General features: G+C 49.7%; 1 protein-coding gene across 3 annotated transcripts in view; it reads left to right on the forward strand.

Moving 5' to 3' along the window:
- Positions 1–24,467, forward strand: part of LOC149367696 (2-Hydroxyacid oxidase 1-like) — a 155,536-nt gene that overhangs the window by 95,028 nt on the left and 36,041 nt on the right. For 2 of the 3 annotated variants that reach the window (XM_089556965.1, XM_089556983.1), the window contains exon 6: positions 19,228–19,319. In XM_089556965.1, the coding sequence (XP_089413091.1) occupies positions 19,228–19,319 (92 nt within the window). Of the gene's footprint in view, positions 1–7,796; positions 8,120–19,227; positions 19,320–24,467 lie in introns of those variants that run through there. The other variant, XM_089556973.1, reaches the window with a different exon arrangement.

Here is a 24,467-nt window from a genome sequence, read left to right on the forward strand (position 1 = left end):
GCTCTAAATCTCTGTATGGTAAGAAGAACCCCTGTTCTCGCCTTCAAATAACTTTTTTGTCTTTAGAGAAATCGTGAGGGCTCTGTTATACGAATGAGAAGCAAACTATGGAGCCTGGTTACTTTTGACAAAGACTGTACTTAGCCAGGGCATGTAAATTGAAGGCAGGATAACCGCTCATTCTTATGGGTGACGGAGTGTGGATTCCCAGGGAAGTCAAGCGTAGTAGGAGCCGGCAGCGAGTTAGGTGGGCGGATGAGATTAGGAAGTTTGCAGGGATACGGTGGCCGCAGCTGGCAAAGGTCAGGGTTATTTGGAGGGACGTGGGAGAGGCCTTTGCCCTGCAGTGGGCGCAGTCAGGCTGATGATGATGATTATGATTATTTGCCCACCACTAATTGCAAGTAACCACCTGTGTTTGTGAGCGTATGAGAAAGAATGTCTCAAACTGTCTTTGGATGAAATAGCTGTTCGTTTTGTTTCCAGATAAAAAAGTAGCAAAAAGTAAAAAATGAAAGTGACATACAAAGCTTACTCGGCATCAGCGCACCAGCGTGTGCGCAAACACCTTGACTGCGGCTTGGAAGCTAGAGCGAAAGATTGCAGCACTGAAGTGCAACTTCTTACCTGGCGCAGATTTTGCCCTACTGAAAAATCCGGTATGAATTTTAAACCGGAACCGCATACCGGGTTATTGTACAGGATTTGCGATACCGGATCACTGGAATATCCTGTATAAAACAGGACAGTCCTGTATAATACAGGACTCTCCTGTTTTGTACAGGATACTCCGGTATCGCAAATCCTGTACAATAACCCGGTATGCGGTTCCGGTTTAAAATTCATACCGGAATACAGGACAGTCCTGTATTAAACAGGCTAGGCCCGTATTATACAGGAGGGCCCTGTATCACAGGACAAAGGCAGAATAAAATGCTTCAAATATACCCCACTTGGACTAAATCTGCCCAAAAACTGGGGCCATAAGTGTACATGCCAAATGCTGAAATATACAGAGCCTCAGAAACTGGTAATCTGCGATTATCAGCAACTCGCATTGCAGTCGATGTGCCATTGTGTTATTTGCTCCCACATTTTACCAAAGTATTGGTAGCTTGGTGAGTATTATAATGCATCAAAAACTCCAAAAGATGTTTATTTTTTCCGCATGTCTTGAACCAGCTCACTAAGGTAATAATTTAACTCTTTGCGACGATCTACCGGCGCTGTGGTCTCTACAGGGTGCTGGCCAATGAAGTAGTCAAAAGCACCTGCAGAAAAGAAAATATGATTGGTAGTACATAATGCCCCCAGCTTATCATTTAATTGCGCACTGACACACAACATGATGCATTGAGCACTGTGACATGCAACTTACGGCCAATGGCTTGTAGCTTTTCAGGGGTCATTGGCTTTCTGCCCACTGTGGAGGCTTCTTACTTCAGGTTCCGATGGCAAGCTTGCCCTGTAACGCCCCTTTCCAGGAGTTGTGGAGTCGTCCAAAGGCTGCGTCTTTACAGAAACGCGAATCTTTGGGTGCCACCATAATTGCTGCGCACGTTGCCGAAGGAATAAAAATTCCATTCCCGAGGTGGACCTGTATGCAATAACAAATGCATACCCCAGTAGCTCAAACGGGGCTCTGAATTGCGGGCCCCCGTGGGCCCAGACAAGCCACAGACAAGCCAGGCGTCTCAAGACGCCAGGCCCTGAGCATTGGCAATGCTCAGTATCGTGAATGCACCTACCGCCTTCCATATTTGAATCAATAATGTATTGCAAATCTGCGTCGTAACATTGTTGGTGTGTAAACAGGTTGCTTAGACGATTGCAATGCTTGCGTGGTCATCCTCCATTATTTACGGCACATACCGCAGCATTGATGCGATGCGTGATGTTTGTTCAAGGTCTTGAGCCGCTCCCCCTCAGGACGCTTATCAATGATTGCTCTCGCACGTATACACCATGTGCCTCTGTAAAGAAATAATACAAACTATAAAACTAATTTTAGTCGTGCTATCATGAAGGACAAGCAATTTCGGTATGTAACTGAAAGAAAATTTTGCGCTATTTCGTCCCTCTACGCTGTGCAGTCTACAAAGTTTTAGTTAAAAAGACACTGAACAGTTAGAACGTTTCTGTTGACGCCGAGCATATAACCGAGACGGAGGCAGTACTTAAAGAACAGAGTGATTTAAAATGCGTACTTACGTCCTAGCAGCACGACGTCGCCGTCACAAAATCCGCCTTCCACCGGTCAAATGTTCACCACCGGCCTCCACCGGTCAAATGTTCACCACTCACGTCTTTCGGAGCGAAGTCATTCATCACTGAGACAAGGATGATAGGGTTCCACCATATTTGCACTGGACGTACGCATGAAAGGCGATGTCATCTTTGATCATGGATTGATCAAGGCAACACGAAGAAAGTCGCAAAAAATTGTATAACACAAATTCAACGCCAACGAGCGAGTGCCAGCGTGTTTTCCCAGCTACCTTCATCGCTTGACACTCAACCCAGCCGCAGGAGAGAAGTAAAAACCTGTTCCAAAGAAACGCAGGAAAGGCGGGGGGGGGGGGGGGGCACTTTTGCAAAAAGTCACCGCGAAGCGGCCGGGGACAGTGAACAAGTAGAATCGGAACCTCCTCGCCACTTCATGGAAGTCGCGGGAAGCGTGGTCGGGAGGGCGGCTTAAAATGTTCGGTCGTGGGTTGACAGACACAGAGGAGCCCAAGGGGAAGGAACAAAGCCCGATAGAAAGACCAGGAATGCGCAGGTTTTTTTGTTGTGACGGACCCAGGAAAAGCAGAGAAGGCGGTGATGAGAGAAAAAAAAAGCTTTAAAAAATTTGCGTAAAGACGGGTTACTCGTGTAAGGTTTCTACAGGTGGTTTTTGTTTTTATTTTGTTCTCTCGAGCGCTGTATCTTCTAGCTAGCACGAAGCGTCGCCCTTAAGGGAACACCGCAAGCTGCCGGCTCCGTTGATATCTTGTTCGTCGATAGAAATATTCTGGGCGATTTGTGATTAGTATGCCTTCCTGATAAAGTGAAGGGTGGGGCCGCTCGGGATGGCACTTGGACAAGTTGCGTTATCAATGGGCAATCACTTGACGAAGAAGAAGTGCAAAGAATTCCTGCACGAAAACCAAGAATTTTCTTTCTTCATCGATGCGTCGCTACAGACTGCCGCTAGCGAACAGCTGCTGCAATGAACGCGACAGTAACAAACCTTTTGGAGCCTCTGGCGCAGTCACCGGAGGCTCGCCATGTTTATCAGCCAGTCGTGAAGTTCTGCACTGTGAAATCCAGAGTAATCTGCGCAGGACTCACGAAGGCTGCTGGCGGATATATACTAGCCGTGTGCCCGCACACAGCCGCCTTGACTTTGTCAGGGTGCTGCACGGGAAGCCAATATGGCGGTTGCCCTCAAATCACCAAATCATGCACAAACTGCATGTTTTGCCACTGCGAAGCTCACGCTTACCCCTTTTCTTTTCCTAGCCCTTTCAACAAAACCGTGTATGTGTTGATTATCGCACTTATGCGCGCGCTGCCCCCACCTTTCCCCTAAAAATTATCTGCTGGCGTACAACAGTCAATCTGCAGACCAAGCACCAAAACCGCGGCACATATCGCTCTGAATACAGGCTGGTATGTCCGGTTTGAGCTCCGTACCGGACTAGTCTGTCCGGTTTGAGCTCCGTACCGGACTGGTCTGTCCAGTTTGAGCTTCGAACCGGGAATGGACTGTCCGGTATGAGCTCCGTACCGGAGCGGTCTGTCCGGTTTGGGATCGATACCGGACCGGTATGAACCGGTATAGCCATCAAACCGGACGGGTCTCGCCGGTATGAGAGTGATACCGGACCGGTATGAAACCGATATGTTCCGGTAAAATCCGGTTTGCCGCGATACCGGATTTTTCAATAGGGTGGGTCTCTCGGATAAAATGCATGAACCCACTTGCTAAAGGAGCAGCACCGCAAATCATCACATTTCTGCCAAAATGTGCTAGGACATTCTGCTGTGCAAAACACTTAATGCGACCGGAGTGCGCTTCTCTGTTGCCGATTGGTGGCGCACAGCAAGGATGACCAGTGTGACCATATTTGGCCTGCCGACTAATTCAAGTCGTTCATGACTTCATATTCATCATCGTTACCTGCAGTACAACTCATATCAGAATTTTCTAAAGCGTTTGATTACGTTTGCGATAACAAATTAATTTCAAAGCTGCAAAGCATGATCGAGCAGGTGAAAGTTAAAGGCTTAGCTAAAGAGTTTTTTTCTAACCATTTTCAATGTACTCTTAGAAAATATGCCTTCTAGAATAACCGCTGTTAATTCGGTACCTCCGCAAGGCTCTGTCCTTACTCTGCAACTATGTCGAAGTTATATTAAATATATAACCACCCAAATTAACTGTAACATGAAGTTATATGTAGACGACTGCATCATCTACGAAGAAATAAAAAATCATGACCACCCTAATTGCGCTTCAACACAGTAGTGAATTGATGGGAGAGTTGGCAGGTGACCATTAATTCTAAAAGAATCTGTATGTATGTCCAAACTAGAAAAAAAGAACTATCATGCTTCCCTTACAGCATTCAGGGCACTCTACTTACAGAAGCCTCCCAACATAAATAGATTGCCGTCAGCCTAACCGCTCACTTCAGATGGGATGCACACATCGCTAACGTGTCATCGGCAGCATCACGTAAACTTTCTCCTGAGAAGTTGTATCCAGCTTGAACATGCTTCTTATAAGCTCTTAGCGTGCAAAAACACTGATAAGAACTGTTGTACAGAACGCTCGCACTGTTTGGTTTCTGTAGTCAGCTACTAACCTAGCGAAACTAGAAAAAGTACAGAAAAGGGCAGTCTAGTTGATCCATACGAGGTTTAAGCCTACTGACCCCCGACTATCCTTTCAGCTGTTACAGGTTTTGCGACTCTCAGTTCGATCAAAGAACGCGTGATTGAAGTTTTTTGCATCAGCTATTGCATAAGAATTATAATATCAATGTGTCAAAATATATTTTTCGATCTCAGTCTCAACAGACAACAAGGCAAGAGCAGGGGCTAGTTGGTGTTCCATACTCAGGAAATCGTGCTAAGTGGTACCGAAAGACGCGAACACAGACGGACGAATGCGCGCTTCGTCCGTCTGTGTTCGCGTCTTTCGGTACCACTAAGCACGATTTCCTCAGTAGCAACCGACGCGGCACGAACATGAACACAAGATAGCCGAATACTATCACGCATGTGCATTTAAGCATTCTTTTTTTTTCCTGTCACCATACGAGAATTGAACAAACTAGACGCCTCTACTACCCACGCTCCGACATTACCAGCATTCACTACGGAAAGCGAAGCCTTTATTGCAGCAGAGTAACACTCTCAGTTATGCACAAGAGGCTCCTATTATTGACAGTGAATTCTGCTCTTATATTGCAGTTTTCCTTATCTTGTCTCGAGTTAAACACTGCGTGAGCAGTTGCATCGTCTTCACTTGATTACTTTGGTTCCCGTGACATTTCTTTTGTTTTGTTATTATCGTACGCACACATTACCTTGTTTGGCGCCCATTTGCTGCCTTTTTGTTATGTGGATATCGTACGCTGTTAAACGTGTTCTATTACTTTTTATTTATAACCTATCCAAGAGCCATTTGTGCAATTTTTGCCCACAGTTAAGTATTCTACCTATTTACTGTTCCTGAAAAACTTAAACACAAGTTTTTGCGGGGTGAACTTTTTTTCTACTTTGGAGGGACTTTGCTCCGCGTCTTGCCCTTTGGTTGGCTTCTCTGCGAGGCACCCTCCTTAGCTTGCTTAGTTACGTTAACTAACAAGGGAGGGCTCCGGTGTCGCAGCGACGCTAGCGCCTCGGACGGCGTGAGTGCTGCGCGCGCGGGGCAGACGGCCCTCTTCGGCTCGGGAGTTCGGCACGGATGGACTCTTCGGCGCGAGGTTCCGCTTCTTCGCCGGCGGGTCGGCGCAAATGGCGAAGCATCGTCGCGAGAAACGTTCTACCGCATCTCGTCCCGTACGGCTGCGGAGTACCCCCTGCCTTAGTGTGGGCGAACATTCGCTAGTAACTGTGCTGTTGAGTCGACGTCCTCGATTCCTTAGCGCATTTTGTTGCTAGCTGGCGTTATTGTTGTGGTAGCAATAAACGCCTTGTTCGTGCCGGCCAGTGTGTCGTTCCTTTGTTCCCTCACAGCAAGACCCGCCGTGGTCGGCGTGCGCTCGGTAACGTACGCGATAACGGGGTGAGGTCCCGGCGGCTTTCAACTGTGTCAGCCGCGGTTAGTTGGGGAGAACGTATTTGTCGCCCCCAATTAAAAACCCCCCACCTTCTTAAATTTTTCTTGCTCCAGCGCAAACGTTGTGTACGTTGTGTACGCCCACCTTCTATAGGGCTTCGTCAAGGCGCCCGCAGCATCTGCGTTGGCAGCCGCCGCGGTGGCTCAGTGGTTATGGCGCCCGGCTGCTGGCCCGAAAGACAAGGATTCGATCCCAGCCTTTGCTGTCGAATTTTGATGGAGGCGAAATTCTAGAGGCCCGTGTACTGCGCGATGTCAGTGCACGTTAAAGAACCCCACGTGGTCGAAATTTCCGGAGCCCTTCAGTACGGCGTCCCTCATAGCCTGAGTCGCTTTGGGACGTTAAACCCCATAAACCAACCAAATACAGCAATAATATTGTCACGTAGTGGTGACTGCAGTCCGGCGAAAAGGAAAACTACGAGGATGTCTTCGAAACGGAACTCTTTATTCGGGCTGACTTGCGCCCGCTAAGAACTGAATCACTCGTCGGCGGCGTAGCAACAAGCGTGCTCGGCGGTCGTCGAACAGAATGACCCCCGCTGTCGGCCGTGCTCTTTTAAAGCGAAAGCTTTACTACTTGCACTTTCAGCCTTTGCCGTGGCGCGGCGGTGCCACCACCGGCGCCTAACGACTGAGCTCTCCGCTAGGAGCGCAACAGGTGCTTTGTGACGTCACGCTGAAGAGAAGGGCTACCGACTCGCGCCGTCGCAAGCCGCGGCGGTGCCACCACGGCGTGGCCTCCGCGATCGAAGCGCGCTTTTGAGCAACGGCGCGCGCCGCCGCCGGAGCAGATCGCGGCGGCCACGACCACGGGGCAGTTCCAATTGAAAGGAAAGCTGGTCAAACATATGTCGGTGAAGCGGACGCAGTTTCCACTAATACCTGCCAGTGCAATGACCATACACAAGTCGCAAGGTGGAACCTTCGATGCAGTCCTCTACGAGTATGCATCCAACCACCCCCACAAATTATATATCTTATATCTTACAAACAAGGATGGATGCAGACAGTTCACCCATAAGGGGCCTAATCCCAACAAGTTTCTCGCGGCAGAATTTGAAAGGCTAGAAAACCATTGGTTGGTCACTGCGTTCAGTCGTTGTGAAGACTTAATCGCCAACAGTGAGGTCACGGTTGTCACATTGAACGTGAGAACCCTTGCTGCGCATCAACACGACATAGCCACAGATACACTCTTAATGTCAGCTCATGTGCTAGTATTCACTGAGACAGGGTGCTCTGGGGATACTCCCATCTGCATACCAGGGTTCAACTTTGTCGGAGGGGGCTAGGCGCGATAACCAAAGTAGAAACGCAAGGGTATGCATATACGTAAGGCAACCCTTGGAAGCAACCGTAGTGACACCCCCAGTGCCTACCGAATATGGGGAAGCAGTGTGTGTTGAAGTTAATGCTTTGGACTTAGTTGTGGCTGGTGTCTACATCTCACCGCAAACAGGAGACGATGCTGTACTCAAAACCCTTCAAAACGGCCTGCCGAAGCGCACCGATAAAAGAATGCTCATATGCACTGGTGATTTCAACAAGGACCCAAGAAGAGACCCCAAATTCATCGAGGCCTTGGACGAAAAATACTACCTCCAGCTATGCCCTCAGCAGCCAAAATCAACTACTAAATGGGGTAGCAGCTTTGACTTGGTCGCCTACAGAAACGCAGACCGGTATTCAATAAGAGAGGTACAAGTGAAGAGTCACTTCTTCACGGACCACCGAAGTGTGTTTATTGGCTTGAATAAAACCGATTAACCACTGTAACAATGTGTCTTCTTGTGTGACTAGTGTGTACCTTGGATTTACCAGGACACTTACCATGAGTGCCAAGCATGCCGTTGTAGCCAGTGCAGGAACAGCAGTTCTACAGTCTGCATTAACATCACCAGCAATCAAGTATATTCTCACAGCCGCAGCGATTATAGTTTCACTACTAGTTGTGCATAGAATAGCCAAGTGATCACCACAGCAGCACCAAGGTATAAAACAAGTTTCACACAAGCACCACAACAGCACGGCTATCATGTGAGCGAGGGCGTAGCCATGGGTATTGCTCTCGCGATTTCCCGGCTTAACCAAGTTGAGCCACAGCCATTTTTTTTAAAGCTGATAGCGAACCTTCAAGATAAAGTTTTAGAAGTTACTAGAACAGTCTGGCGCAAACTAGAATCGGCTCCGTCCGGATGCGATCAATCGAGATAATTCTAGGCGCGTCTTGCGTCACAAGTTTGTGACGCAAGTTTGTGCATATGAAGTTTGTGCATATATTGTGTCTTTTATTTGTATCTGTGCTCATGCCCGTGCTCATGCCTGCTTGGAGTCGAGCGACTCTGCAGTATTAAATAAATAAATAAATAAATAAATAAAGCGGCGTGCCGGCAGCCTTGAAGCATGAACAAATAAACACAACAAACCCTACAAAGATTCGCGGCATTACTCCTCTCTCAAAGAAGCATCGACTCGATGCTTTAGAACATAATACGGCTATCAACAATCAAAAACGGATTGTGCAAAAATAAACACCGAATGTGGAAACACGGCGTTCTTTAGCGTGCATGATAGGGCTTTAGGCGTACGACATGGACTACTTCGGGTCGTACGCGGCGTCGCTGGGATGCAGTCATTTGGTCAGGGACGACTTCATAGTCCAATTCACCTAGCCGACGAAGAACCTTGCACAGGCCGAAATAGCGTCGCAAAAGCTTTTCACTCAATCCTCGGCGGCGAATGGGCGTCCAAACCCAGACGCGGTCTCCTGGCTTGTATTCCGCGTTGCGTCTTCGTAGGTTGTAGCGTGTGACGCCGGTCCGCTGCTGGTCTTTGATCCTTAATCGGGCAAGTCTTCGGGCTTCTTCTGCGCGTTGTAGGCAGGCGGCGACGTCGACGTTATCTTCCTCGGTAACGTTCGGCACCATGGCGTCCAGCGTGGTCGTGGCCTCTCTGCCATGGACGAGCCTAAAAGGCGTCATCTGGGTGGTCTCCTGCACTGTGGTGTTGTAGGCGAAGACTACGTAAGGCAAGATTACGTTCCAGGTCTTTTGTTCGGCATCGACATACATGGCGAGCATATCGGCGATGGTCTTGTGGAGGCGCTCGGTCAGTCCGTTCGTCTGCGGGTGGTATGCAGTTGTTCTCCGGTGGCTGGTTTGGCTGTAATGGAGGATGGCTTGCGTCAGTTCCGCTGTGAATGCTGTTCCTCTGTCAGTGATGAGCACATCGGGGGCGCCGTGTCGCAGAAGAATGTTCTCCACGAAAAATTTGGCGACTTCTGCTGCTGTTCCGTTCGGTAGGGGTTTTGCCTCGGCGTAGCGGGTCAGGTAGTCGGTCGCTATAATGATCCACTTATTTCCAGATGTTGATTTCGTCAAAGGGCCAAGCAAGTTCATGCCGATCTGCTGAAAGGCCTTGAGTGGGGTTCAATGGGATTCACAAATCCTGCTGGTCGGGTTGGAGGGGTCTTTCCTTGCTGACAATCTCGGCAGGTTTTCACATAATGTGCGACATCGGCAGACAGTCGGGGCCAGTAATACTTGTCTTGAATGCGGCGGAGGGTGCGAGAAAACCCGAGATGTCCAGCTGTCGCCTCGTCGTGTGAGGCCTAAGAACTACTCCGCGCAGACTTGCAGGTACAAGGAGGTAGGCTGTCTTGTTCGCTGCAAAGTTCTTCTTCACGAGGACATCGTTCTGTAAACAGAACGAAGACAATCCTCTCTTGAACGAGGAGGGGGGTGAAGAAACCTTGCCTTCCAAGTATTCGATGAGGTATTTTATATCGGGGTCCGCGCGTTGCTGTTGTACAAATGAGCTGGAGGTGATGGGTCCCAGGAAGGCGTCCTCATCGTCGTCCGGCGGCGGTGCATCTACAGGGGCTCGTGACAGGCAGTCGGCGTCAGAGTGCCTGCGTCCGGACTTGTAAACGATGGTTACATCAAACTCCTGGAGCCGTGGGCTCCATCGAGCGAGGCGGCCGGAGGGGTCCTTCAAACTGGCGAGCCAGCACAGTGCGTGGTGATCGCTGACCACCTTGAACGGTCGTCCGTACAGGTAGGGGCGGAATAGACGATATGCGAAATTGCTCGGTGGTCTGGCAATACCGTGCCCACAACTTCCGGCTTCCATCTTGATTCGGGCGAGCTCGTCGAGCTGGTGCATCGTTTGCTATGCGTGCATTCTTGATATCGGTATAGCTGTCTTGAATCTTGCGTGTCAAATTTCAGCAGGCAAGCTTCAGCTGCTGCGTTGTTTTCACTGCTGATCTTTTACCAAATGTAGGTAGGTAGTAAGCGCCAACTTCCTCCTACCGCGTCCTGAGCTTCGCTTGAAGTCTGGCGTTGATGGTAGCCAGAATCGGCACTGGGAAGTGTGTTGGCAAGTCGAACTCTGTGCCACTGTCATTTTAATTCGCGCATTAAAGCACCAGTTCAAGCATCACGCATTATCACGGCTATTTCATTCCCATGTGGACGCGATTTCATCTGGTGGGGTAGCGAGCGGTTATTTTGCGCTGAGTGCACAGATGTCTTGACAAACTTCTGTGACAGTGTGAACTTTCGTTCGCGCCGACGCCAGGAGCTTCGTGCATTGCAGTATATTCACATAGGACCCTCGACCAGCTGCGTAATGTGATTCCTTTAGTGCAATGTACAATGCACATCCGCGGTTTTCAACGTCACCGTGTCAGAGCCCGGCACCGACTGGTTTTCGCCGCAATTCGTTGAAACCGCGTCTTGCTTAAGACGAAGTTGAAGCGAGTATTGCGATGTTGTCAGTCGATATTAACAAGAGTAAAGTGGGCACATATAATTCAATATATTGTAAGCAAAGACGCAGTTTTTTTTTTTTTTTTTCAGACAAGCACTTAGCTACCGCGGCGGCTTGATTAGAGAAAGAGCGTACAGCTGTAGGTGCCTGCACGGACTCGATACGCTGGTCAAGCTGTGTATGCGGGGGTGAAATTCGCATGTTCGGTTGCCTCCGACACTTAATTCGCTTCCTCCCAAACCTACACAAATTTCTTTGTTGCGAAGCAAGCTGTTGCAGCTTGCCACAACGATAAAATCTGATGGCCTGAAGAGTTTTCAGTACAATGTTGCACGTACTTTCTAGCTTGGAAATGCGTCCCGCCTTCACAATAAAGTAGCTTTTTTTTTCAGACTTTCGCCGCCGGAGATATCGAATGTATAGGAATCCTCAAAAAATAAAGCATTCGCACCTCAGTTTTTATACGTAGGATGTATTGCCTCACAAAGACGCGTTAACGCGCATAACATATGCGGGCGCTATCACGTACGACATTATAAGAAAACAATGTGTGGGATCTTGCAACAACCCCATGGTCCAGAGAGATTGCTAGCCCTTCCAAAACTAATAGAACACGGGAAAAACTTAATTGAACACGTAACAAAAGCAGTAATGTGCGTGTGGTTCTTCGAGTGCGCTTAGTACGCCACGGCATGAGCAATCGAGGTTTTTAGATGGAGCGCACTGAGTGCCCATGGCCGCGATTTACCTGCACATTAATGAACGTGCTTCTTCGTGACTGGAATACACGCTTGAGGAACACAGGCGTAGGCTCGCTCAAAAAAATTACCTTCTCTGTTACGTTGTTCAAGTATGCGTCTACATATATTCACGCCCAACCAGAGAGTTATTAAATGCACTAAATCGTCTTCTAATATTGATCAGAGGCAACAAAGGATGTGGTCCGTATCTTAATGTAGACGCAAATCACCTAGAAAGCTTTGTGAAAAATCAGCGCAGAAAGCGCGAGCTGTGCACTGAATGGCTTGCTGACACACGATACCTCACATGGCATTTGCTGTTACTAAAACGTTGGGACAGAGTAAAGAAAAAATAGAAAAGCGAAAAGCTGGAACGCACCTAGTTCTGGTACGCATCGTAGTTTCTTTGCATAGTGGACAGCATAGCGCAAGAGCGCATCGTCATTCCACTTTTCAAACGAAGCGCAGCCGTTTTAACCCAACGCAGGGCCGCGGTTTCGTTTTCTGTACCGTACCAACATTATCAGGGTAGCCGGCACTTACTAATCTGGAAACTTGGGCTTCGAAACTATCCTTGAGAACATGTAGACACGATTTCGCCAGGCTGGATCTGAGACATGAAATAGCTAGGCATGGAGGACTTAGTTCTCGGAGCGCCGAGAGATGGCGTTGCGCATTTCGCATATCGTCTATTTCGACGTAGCCCAGATGATGGCAAGGCACTCCTTCTCAGTTGTCGAATAATTAGCTTCGGCTTTGGACAGGGAACGGCTAGCGTACGCAATGACCTTCTCCACTCCGTCAATTTTATGAACGAGGATAACTAGGCCCACACTACTTGCGTCAGTATGAATTTCAGTCTCGGCGTTTTCATCAGAGTGCGCGAGGATCGGTGGCGTCTGTAAACGGCGCTGAAGTTCCTTCAAGGCTTCTATTTGCGGCGCTTCCCATTTAAATGGCACATCTGCCTTTGTCAGGTGGGTCCGTGGCTCGGCAATGCGCGAAAAGTTTTTGACGAAACGTCGGTAATACGCGCACAGTCCGAGGAATCTGCGCACACCTTTCTTATCGGCCTTTGGCGGAAACATTGCGATAGCAGCTGTTTTCTGCGGGTCTGGGCGTACTCCCTCCTTGCTAACAATGTGGCCTAGAAACAGCAGCTCTTCATAGACAAAGTGGCACTTCTCTGCTTTCAAGGTTAGCCCGGACGATTTGATTGCGTCTAGTACTGTTCGAAGCCTTTTCAGGTGCTCCTCAAAGCTCGAGGCGAAGACAACGACGTCATCTAAATATACCAGACAAATCTGCCACTTCAGGCCTGCCAGCACTGTATCCATTACTCGTTGAAATGTCGCTGGTGCGGAACAGAGACCACACGGCATCACCTTGAACTCGAAGAGGCCATCTGGAGTGATGAATGCGGTCTTATCGCGATCTCTTTCATCGACCTCAATTTGCCAGTAGCCGCTCTTGAGGTCCATCGGTGAGAAATATCTGGCGTTGCAGAGCCGGTCCAGTGTGTCGTCGATGCGAGGGAGGGGGTAGACGTCCTTCTTTGTGATGTTGTTCAAGCGCCGGTAATCCACGCAGAATCGAAGTGCACCGTCTTTCTTTCTCACTAGAACAACAGGTGCCGCCCAGGGGCTCTTTGAAGGCTGAATAACGTCGTCGTGCAGCATTTCTTCCACTTGGTTCCGGATGGCTTGTCGTTCTCGCGGCGACACCCGGTAGGGGCTCTGGCGGAGAGGTCGGGCGTGCTGGTCGGTTATAATGCGATGCTTGGCAGTCGGCGTTTGTCGGACCTTCGGCGATGACGAGAAGCACTCCCTGTAGCTTCGAAGGAGAGTGCGGATCTGGTCTTGTCTATTCCGGGGCAGGGCTGGGTTTATGTCGAAAGTGGGCGAGTTCTCTTGGTCAGGCGAATCTTCTACAGATGGGTCGGAGAGCGCGAAGAAGACTCGTATACGTCGGATATTTCGGCGAGGAATGCAATCGTCGTTCCTCTGGTAACGTGCCGGTATTCTTCGCTGAAGTTAGTCAGCAGTACTTCGGCTTGTCCTTTGCGGAAATGTGCGATGCCTCTTGCGATGCTGATTCCTCGGTCGAGAAGCAACTGCATGTTCCTCTCGATAATGGCTTCAGTGTTATGCGCTTCCGTGGCGCCTACGGTGATGATGACGCTTGAGCGGGGTGGGACACTCACTTGTTCCCCCATGACACTAAGCGCAACGTGATGTTCTGGGGTTCTCATCGATGGGATGGCCTCGTTCGTGGAAAGTGTGATCATCTTGGATGGTAGGTCGATGATCGCCTGATGCTCATTAAGGAAATCCATGCCCAAGATCACTTCGCGGGAACACTTCCGTCGCACTACGAAGGTCACGGGATAGGTATGTCCCTTGAGAGTCCCTCGCGCTGTGCATCGTCCTGATGGCGTAATGAGATGGCCCCCTGCGGTGCGAATTTGTGGGCCGTCCCAAGCGGTCATTACTTTCCTCAGCTGCGCAGCGAATGGTCCGCTCATCACTGAATAATCGGCTCCTGTGTCGACTAGAGCGGTGACTTTCCGGCCGTCGAAAACCACTTCTAAATCGAATGTCCTGGCTCTGGAGTTGCACGTCGTTCTCGGCGTCGGGTTACGGCTTCGTCGGGTATGTGAATCGTGGGTGGGGCGTGTGGTCGGAGCTTTTCTTGATGGCGGCGTAGTTTTGAAGGCAGTTCGCGTCGTGGTCGAGGTTGTTGTACGCGTCGTCGGCATAGTAGGTGCGGCGTCTTCATAGGGCGTGGTTGCTGGAGGATCTTCGTCGTTTCCTCGGCAAGCAACCTGACCTCCACAGGTTGCTTTGGTTAGTTTCCCCTACGGGGGCTAGGGGACCTTCCTCTGACCGCCGCGGCGTAGCTGCGGTCCGGTGATGAAAAACGTGCGGTGGACGGCGAAGGGGAGCGGGAAAGACGGCTTGACGACGCGTACTCCCCTCTACGCAGGTAGTCATCGATTTCCCGTGCTCCCTGGCCGGGGAGCGGTCGTGCAGCGTCGATGGCAAAACCTCGCAGGCCGATGCGCCTGTAAGGGCAGTGGCGAAGTACATGACCGGCTTCGCCGCAATGGAAGCACAGCGGACGGTTGTTGGAAGTCCTCCAGGCGTCGCACTTCCTGGGGCTCGGGCGTCGTTCGTAAACTGGGCGGGAGGGGGCAGGGAGGCGGCGTTCGGGAACAGCTGGTTCACGTCGAAGAGGCGGACTTCGGCTCCCGCGTTGGGGCTGAGCACTGCGTATTGCAGCCGCGTAGGCTAATGCTGGAGCTTCAGCAGGAGGCGAAGATGACGGGGTGCCAAGCGCATGCTGCCCTTCTTCGCGTACGATTTCCTCAAGGGTCGCTACTTGAGGCTGGTTGGGAGATGGTAGCAGGCGACGCAGCTCTTCCCGTACAATTTCGCGGATAACATCCCGCAGGTGGCCTCCGAATGCTGTGCCATCCGAGAGGACAGACGAGGTTACCTGGGGCTGTCGAGGAAAATGACGGGCTCGTGCTTCCAAGGTTTTCTCAATGGCGGCTGCGTCAGTGGTGAATTCCGCAACCGTCGTCGGTGGATTGCGCGTGAGACCGCCGAAAAGTGCCTCTTTAGCACCGTGCATCAGAAGCTCCACCTTCTTCTCCTCCGCCAGGTTAGGATCGACTTGTCGAAAAAGGTGCTTCATATCTTCTACATATGCCGTCACTGACTAGTTCGGGTGTTGGATGCGTGACTGTAGGAGCAGCTGAGCTCTTTCTTTCCTGATGATGCTCGTGAAGGCCTTCAGGAACTCCCGTTTGAATAATTCCCACGTCGCTAGAGAAGCTTCGTTGTTTTCGAACCAGATTCTCGCTGGTTCTTCCAAGGCGAAGAAAACATGGCTCAGCCTAGTCTGGTCGTCCCAACTGTTGAACACGGCGACACGCTCCAACTGTTCCAACCATTCCTCGGGATCCTCGCCCGGTGAAGCGTTGAACGTGGGCGGCAGTCGGGGCTGGTGTAAAATAATGGGGGCTGGTGTCGTAGTCATGGTTGAAGTCGAAATTGGGGGGTCCTTCTTCGTTCGCGTGCGGTCCGGTAGCAGTCCGAATTCTTGTGGACACCTCTGGAAACGACGACTGCTTCGCCCTTCGCCTGCGGGGGGACGGCTTCTGCGGCTTTCGCGGGATCTTCTTCGAGACGGCTCGGGCTGCTCTGACGGCTCCCAGGGGGTGAGGGCGACAGGGACATTCGTTAGCACCTCCACCAGATGTCACGTAGTGGTGACTGCAGTCCGGCGAAAAGGAAAACTACGAGGATGTCTTCGAAACGGAACTCTTTATTCGGGCTGACTTGCGCCGCAAAGAACTGAATCACACGGCGGCGGCGTAGCAACAAGCGTGCTCGGCGGTCGTCGAACAGAATGACCGCCGCTGTCGGCCGTGCTCTTTTTAAAGCTGATAGCGAACCTTCGAGATAAAGCTTTAGAAGTTACTAGAACATTCTGGCGCAAACTAGAATAGGCTCCGTCCGGATGCGATCAATCGAGATGATTCTAGGCACGTCTTGCGTCACAAACGAAGTAATAAAGCGGCGTGCCGGCAGCCTTGAAGCGTGAACAAATAAACACAACAAACAAACGCTACAGAGATTCGTGGCAATATATACCTATGGTTTGGTTTGGTTTATGGGGTTTAACGTCCCAAAGCGACTGAGGCTATGAGAGACGCCGTAGTGAAGGGCTCCGGAAATTTCGACCACCTGGGGTTCTTTAACGTGCACTGACATCGCACAGTACACGGGCCTCTAGAATTTCTCCTCCAAAGAAATTCCAGCCGCCGCGGCCGGGATCGAACCCGCGTCTTTTGGGTCAGCAGCCGAGCACCATAACCGCTGAGCCACCGCGGCGGCAATATATACCTATGAATTCATCGATTAGTAATGTGGCTCTCTACACTGCCGTAATAAACGTTCTATCATTAGCCATATTTCTGCTTGATTTCTTTATTTTTGACATCATGGAGCATAATTTGAGGCTCCAGTATATGCTCTAAGCAACCAGTTCCTCACTTCAGTTTGTCTTGTACTATAGGCTTGATGATTTGAGTATTCGGCAAGTTTAATTCTAGTTTTTCGTCCTGGGTTCACTAAGCTCACCATTCTTTTTTTACAGTTCTCTCTAAATTCTGAAAAGATATGGTGTTGCCACTGCAGCTGCTTGGATACGATCATATTATGTAAACTAGAATTCTCAACCTCCACGCTCCCGGAGTGTATAGTGTTCCCTACTGGCGCCGTCCTTTCACTCAAACATTCAAGGGGCACTATGGCTCTCTAAAGTGCTGTAAGGCGAAAGCGTTTCCTGTCGCACTGTGTGTTTATTTTTGTTTGTCATGTTTTATTTTTAGTTTATTTTTCGCTTTTCTGTTTAATTTTACCTTTTTTATTTTTTATTTATTTTATTTTATTTATGAGACCCATGCATTCTCTAGATGCGCCTTTATTCATGCACAAACTTTTTCTTCTTTGTACCCGTTGTGAAAATGCAATAAAGAAAAAGAAAGCGTTCGTGGCGGAGTGTTTTCACTCCGCCACGAACGAATAAAGGCGCATCTAGAGAATAAAAAGAGTGAAGAAAATGCAGGTGCCACCAGGAGTAAAGACTTTCTTTTTTAAGTTACACACCGGGACGTTACCAGTTAAAAAGTTTCTAGAGGGAAAGGATTTCTTTTTACCGTGGGGATCGAACTGCTTAATTTGTAAACAGCCTGAAACAATAGACCATGTTTTTTTGCATTGCTGGGAAGGGGTTTATTTTTGGGACGTGTTACAAAGGACCATAAAGAAAGAGCTACCACTTGACGCGCACGGAATTCGCTATTTAAGCACTGATAATGAGGATGGGGCACCTTTTGATCTCATAATGCTCTTGGGCCTCCACTGTATATGGCGCTCCAGAATGGCAGGCTACCATTGTGACAAAGACGCACGACCGGCCCGAATTTATTTTCGGGAAAGCATGGACTGGTTTCTTGCAATCCAAAAAGCAGCTGCGGAGCCTCCCGAGTGGCTCTCAAGACTAGAGCCGTTGTGTATGTCGCGGAACTTTTAAGCTGACGAAGCCAGTCTCGTGCTGGCTGACCACGACAGTGTCGTATGTATATAACGTTATGTGTATTTTTGTTGTGCAATGTCGTGAGCCAAAGACAGGCAATAAAGAAAGAAAAAAAGTTCGTGGCGGAGTGGTAGCGTCTCCACTTCAAATGCCAAAGGCCGTGGTTCGATTCCCAGCCTCGACGCAGCTTCTTTTTTATAAAGTAGTGACACCGAAGCGCGGAGACATCTGCTAACATTCCTTCAGAAGAATGTTAAACGTGATTTTGGGGCGGCAGAGCACGAGAACAGAGCAAAAGTTAACGCTTTGATCGCCAAAATTTATTTCTTGCTGTTAAGCAGCTGAAAACTCAGGTAATAGTTCGCTATAGCGCATAAAGAAACACAATAGGTAGCGGTAAAAAATCCTTTGTAACTGCACACGCAGGAGTCCCACCTGAGGAGTCAAGCTGTGTGTACAGCTTTTTGTCCCCCTCAAAAGGAAAAAAAAACATGTGGGACACTTAATATCCGCCTTAAGGGCGTGACGCGATATGTAATTGGTTAATTACCATATGTGCACAAGGCTGTCGTTTACTTCATATTCATAGATCCCTGGGAGTCCAGATACCCCTTCTGTACGCAGTAGTGCAGCGGTTAAACGATGCGCCACAGCCTTACAATGGCAGGTGCTCCCAGCGGTGGGCCTTGTGCGACTCGGGTTGCTCTTCCCGAGCAGTCAACCATTAATTTAACTGCTATCTCCCACGGTGGACAGGTTTTGATGACGCCGCATGGTCACGTGGCCTAGGTGGCCCACCTGCCTCCTATAGGTTCCTCTCTGGGGATCACTTGCAAAATCCATGCCCGTGATATTTTGAGGTGAAAGCCTTCGACAGAAGGTTGTCAGCAGAAGATTGTCACGCTTTATCTAGTCAGACCAGAAAAAAAATATTTGTGCACGATGGGATTCGAACCACCAAAGGACCTTGCCTTACAGCAGATTGGAATATTGATGGATCAAAAGTTGCGCAGCATGCTAAAAAAAAGAGCAATAACTGGAGAACAAATGCTGCGCATTAAAGAGTAACTGCCCTGCCAACCAGCCACCGTCAGCAATATTCTGCAGCTGATCCCCAAAATTTGATGTGTTCTAGGTTCTCTCGCGGCAACCAATTGGGTTGGTTAGGCAGGAAATTTTGGGCCCATTGCTGTACATATTACTATGACAGAAAAGCATATTCTGACGCATTTGCGATATATTGTCCTTCGTTATTCCATCGCACTGCAGCCGACGACGCCCTGGAGGCTGTGAAGCACGGCGTCTCTGGAATCATCGTGTCCAACCACGGTGGCCTCTACATGGACGGCGTGCCTGCGGCGGTAACTGCGAGTTCTTTTATGCGTAGCATATTGCAATCACTCAGTTCAGCCCTTGGGCGCGGCCGGGCAGCCACCAAACCACGTGACATGACGTCACGACAGCCGGAGGAAGAACCGTAGGTAAAAATGATGGCGATTCTTGGTGAGAATATTTAACACAATAAAAAGATAACAAAAAGAAAAACAAAAAAGGAAAGGAATAAACAGGAAGAAAAAAGAACGGCTAAGCATGGTGGCGGTTGCCACCGCCTCGTTTCAAGGGGGCGCTCTGATCCATCCATCCATCCATCCATCCATACATCCATCCATCCATACGTCACGGAGGAAAAGCTGCTGAGAAAATCGAGTGCCGCCAAGACCTCGCGCAAAAAGACCGCGCAATATGCAACGCATTCTTGGCTTAACTATGGCTTAACCAAGCTAAGCCTGGGCAACTTTTTAACGCGAAAGCCTTTAATGCCTCATACTGTCGTGGTGTTAGCAAATGTGTCCGCCTTTCGGATGCATGCATTATATGGGCATATGCCATTCAATAGCCAATCGATACTTAATCGGGTGCAATCGAAAGAAACAGGAACATCATACAAAGGGATTTCATGAGTATATCTTTGTACTTAATGACTAATTGGTAATTAGTAGTAGTTAAAAAGTGTCATGTCAGACTGTGCACTTTGACTGTACCTTACCTGACACTAATTAATCTGTGTACTAGTTAATGTACACTGATTAATCACTAACCACTGATTAATCACTAACCATACATTAACTAGTATTACGAAATGTGCACGTCATGCTTAACTATCATTAACCATCATTAATAGACGTTTCTACGCGTTTCATAGACATTGTGTCGAACATTTTAGAGTTCCGTCACTTGACAGGTGAGTGACAGGACAAAATGGATGGCATTAGAACAATAGTGAACACCAATTAGCCTGATTAACCTTTCTAGTCAGACCACATAAATAAATAAAACCGAGTAGGAAATTGGTCGAGTCGGGGAATCGAACCAGGGTCTCCGGAGTATAAGACGAGCACGCTAACCACTCCGCCATGCCAGCCGGATGGTTTGGAATGAACAAAGGCGCGTCTAGCTAATACGGCGTCTTCGTTCACACCCATCTTCCTCCCTTCCCTTACAGCGAGGTTCAAGTGTCCACTGAGATATGCGAGAGAGAGAGAGAGAGAGAGAGAGAGAGAGATACATTTCCTTTCCTCGAAAACAAATTTACCATCGAGCAAGGCGTAGAGCCGAATGGGTGACGGCGTTCTGTGGACTCCCTGCCAGCGTTGTAAGACGCTGTCGCGTTCCACTCTTAGAGGTTTGCTTTGGTTTATGGGGTTTAACGTCCCAAAGCGACTAAGGCTATGAGAGACGCCGTAGTGGAGGGCTCCGGAAATTTCGACCACCTGGGGTTCTTCAACGTGCACTGACATCGCACAGTACACGGGCCTCGAATTTCTCCTCCAAAGAAATTCAGCCGCCGCGGCCGGGATCGAACCCGCGTCTTTCGGGCCAGCAGCCGAGCACCATAGCCACTAAGCCACCGCGGCGGGGCGAAGCTTAACATCTTAACCCCACATCAGTGACACAAGCAGCAACATTGCGCTTAAGGCTTTCGCCTCACCACACATTAGGCCAACAAAGTGCCCCCATGAATTTTGGTTAGCCTAGCCTGCCGCGGTGGCCCAGTGGTTAAGGCGCTCGTCTACTAAGCCGGAGTACCCGGGTTCGAACCCGACCGCGGCGGCCGCGTGTCGATGGAGGCGGAACGCAAGAGGCGCCCGTGTGCTGTGCGATATCAGTGAGATATCAGTGAGTGCGTTAAAGATTCCCACGTGGTCGAAATTATTCCGGAGACCTCCACTACGGCACCTCTTTCTCTCTTTCACTCCCACCTTCCTCCCCTCCCTTACGGCGCAGTTCAGGTGTCCGCCGAGATATGTGAGACAGATACTGCGCCATTTCCTTTCCTCAAAAACCAATGTACCAGCTTACCTGCTGGCGAATTCAGCGAAACGCACGTGTCCGCTAGGCTCGTGTGCAGTTGCCTGTTTCTTTGTGATTGTAACATTTTTCAGACTACTGCCGAAGTGCATTAGCCTGACCTCAGTGCGGCGTAAGCACGATGAGGTGGTGGTGGTGAAAAACTTTAATCAAGAGAGCTTGAGGGTTAAAAAAAAATAAATAACCCTGCTGCATGGTCGGTATCCTTAGTCCGGGACACCGCATGACGAGGCCCCGTCTCGCGCCCGCTTTACCAGAGCCCTTTGGGACTCCAATGTGGAGCAGTTGAGGAGGGCAGTCTCCCATGCCTCTCGGGTGGGGGTGGGGGAAGGTGAGGATTCTGAGTACATGCCCACACCATGTGAAAGATATCGCAGATCTCTCCACAGTGCGGGCAGCGCCCATCTGTGTTCGGATCGAAGTGTTTTGCTATTGCAGGACAGAGAAGGGTTCCTGTCTGCAGGCGCCGCAGAGTTCGCTCCTCCGCCTTACTCAGCCCCTTGGCAGGTGCCGGGTAGAGACGGTGGCTGTCGCAATAATAAATTAGGATTTCGCGGAACCGCAGAAGCGGTTTATGAGCTTCTGAGCCATGAGAGCTAGGATGAGGAGCCCGGTGTGTGAGCGCTCGGGCGGCCGCATCAGCGGCCTCATTGCCTCGTAGACCCTGGTGGCCAGGAGCCCAGATCACTTTTGTGCGAGTTGGATCGGCGAGAGCGCGTCTTAGAATTTGCGAGGCCAGAGGTGATATTTCGCCTGCAAGATAATGTTCACAGGCCCGGCGAGAGTCTGTAATAACCGTTTTCGATTTTGGATCGGCGGCAGCGAGAGCTATTGCGACTTCCTCCGCTCGTGTTGAATTTGGGGCCCGAAAAGATAGCCCATCGACATTCATTCCCCGGTGGACTACGGCAGCCGTGAAGAATCCTGCGGGCGACGGCCCTGTGATGTCCACGTAATAGACGCCCTAACACGGGCATCAGTGCCCCCTCTCAGTGCTTGATGCTAATCGAGAGAGTAGAGTTTACTAATGCGAAAGCATTAGATGGCTCTCTTTCAAGATTATGTTCGCAAGAACCGGAGACATATGACGTCACGAGCCGACCACTCACATGATGATGATGATGACATCGCATCATTTATTAATAAGCGCTAATTCTCAAATACTAATAATCATGTCTAATTAAAGGCAATTAATGGGATTAGGTAATGCCAAGACTGATAATTATAATTAATGATGACATCATATCATAGTGATGACATATTTCATCGTTGTCACGATGTAATGTGGCCTCACACCAAGTCCTCACCCACCCGCCCCATTTTTACCTCCTAATCCACGAAGGTGTAGATACCCGCCGCGGTGGCTCAGCGGTTAGGGCACTCATGCCGGAGTCTCGGGCAGCGTTTCGATGGAGGAAACGCAAGAGGCGCCCGTGTGCTGTGCGATGTCAGTGCACGTTAAAGAACCCCAGGCGGTCGAAATTATTGGGGAGCCCTCCACTACGACACCTTTCTTGCTATCTTAAGCTCTTTCACTCCCTCCTTTATCCGTTCTTTTACAGCGCGGTTATAGTGTCCACAGAGATGTGTGACAGTTACTGCGCCACTTCCTTTCCTGCAAACAAATTTTCGCTGCGATGGCAGCACTGGCTGACCTCAGCGTGGTGGCAGCATTGCCGCCTACATTCGCATGAAATTTTGTAGTTGAGCCCCCGCCATTTTTGGAGCAAGCGTTCGTCGTACAGCGTTCCAGGTGGTGTCATAGAATTTCTCTTTGCATATAGCTTACCTGTTTTAGTCAAGTTGGAGGCTAGCTTGGAACAGGGGTTCGGACCAATGACATATGCACCTTCACTTGCATGCTTTCTGAGACTACATTTTCCCCTAAGGCGCGGTTGAGGTGTCCACCGAGATGTCCAGGTGCGAAGTTGGAGGTTAGCTCAGACCAATGACATATGCTTAACATTACGACCCCTCCTTTAGCGGCAACTGCCCGCACTGTAGTGCGGTGTCTTCGGACACCTATCACATGGTGTGGGCCTGCCCCTCCAACCCGGCCATTCCCCCCATCCCCAACCCAACCCGGGAGGACTGGGAGGCGACCCTTCTCGGCTGCCACGACTTACAGACCCAACAAGCCTTAGTCGGGCGCGCCCGGGCGGCGGCTACCGCCACTGGGGTCCCAAATTAGGGCCCTTCACCTAGTGTTGTAAGGATCAGTCCCTTACGGGCTGATCTAAACACCTCCTGTCCGTTCTGAATAAATGTTTTCACCACCACCAGGCGCGGTTGAGGTGTCCACCGATATGTCGAGATGTGAGAGCTACTGCGCCCTTTGCTCAAAAATCTTTCCTTTACTGGAAATACATGCTTTCGCATTCCTCCACGTAAGCAGACTCAAGTGCCCTCACATTTTTTAAGGCGAAAGCCTTTAATGTCTCATCGTTGTAAGCAGCAGTTGTCGACAGAATTGTCACGCTTTTCAATTGGTCGAAACGGTCGTGACGTCACAGTGCGCGAATTTCAAACGGGGCCAATTGTACTTTGGCTAGAAACCATGCAACCAATTGAAGGGATCGTATAGTGATGCTCCAAGTAAGTGGGACTGAGCTTAGTTAATTGCTTAATTGCCGAATTGGCCTAATTAACTTTTCTAGTCAGGCCATATAAATAAACCGAGTAGGAAATTGGTCGAGCTCGGGAATCGAACCCCGGTCTTCGGAGTGCGAGACGAGCATGCTTCCACTCCGCCATGCCAGCTCGATGGTTTGGAATGAACACAGGCGCGTCTAGTGAATACGGTGCCTTCGCTCACTCCCATCCTCCTCCCTTCCCTTCCGGCGAGGTTTAGGTGTCCACCGAGATATGAGGGACAGATACATTTCCTTTCCTCAAAAACCAATTTACCGACGAGCGAGGCGTAGAACCGAATGGGCGATGGCGTTCTGTGGACTCCCTGGCAGCGTTGCGAGACGCTGTCCCGTTCCACTCTTAGAGGCGAAGCTTAACATCTTAACCACACATCAGTGACCGCACTCTAGGTCAACAAAGTGCCCCCCTGAATTTTGACGGGTGTCCACCGAGGTATTTGAGACAGTTACTGCGTAATTTCCTTTCCTCAAATACAATTTTCATTTTCT

Source organism: Amblyomma mixtum, chromosome 1 (assembly GCF_055824585.1).
Source record: "Amblyomma mixtum isolate Tamu chromosome 1, ASM5582458v1, whole genome shotgun sequence".
NCBI lineage: Eukaryota > Metazoa > Arthropoda > Arachnida > Ixodida > Ixodidae > Amblyomma > Amblyomma mixtum.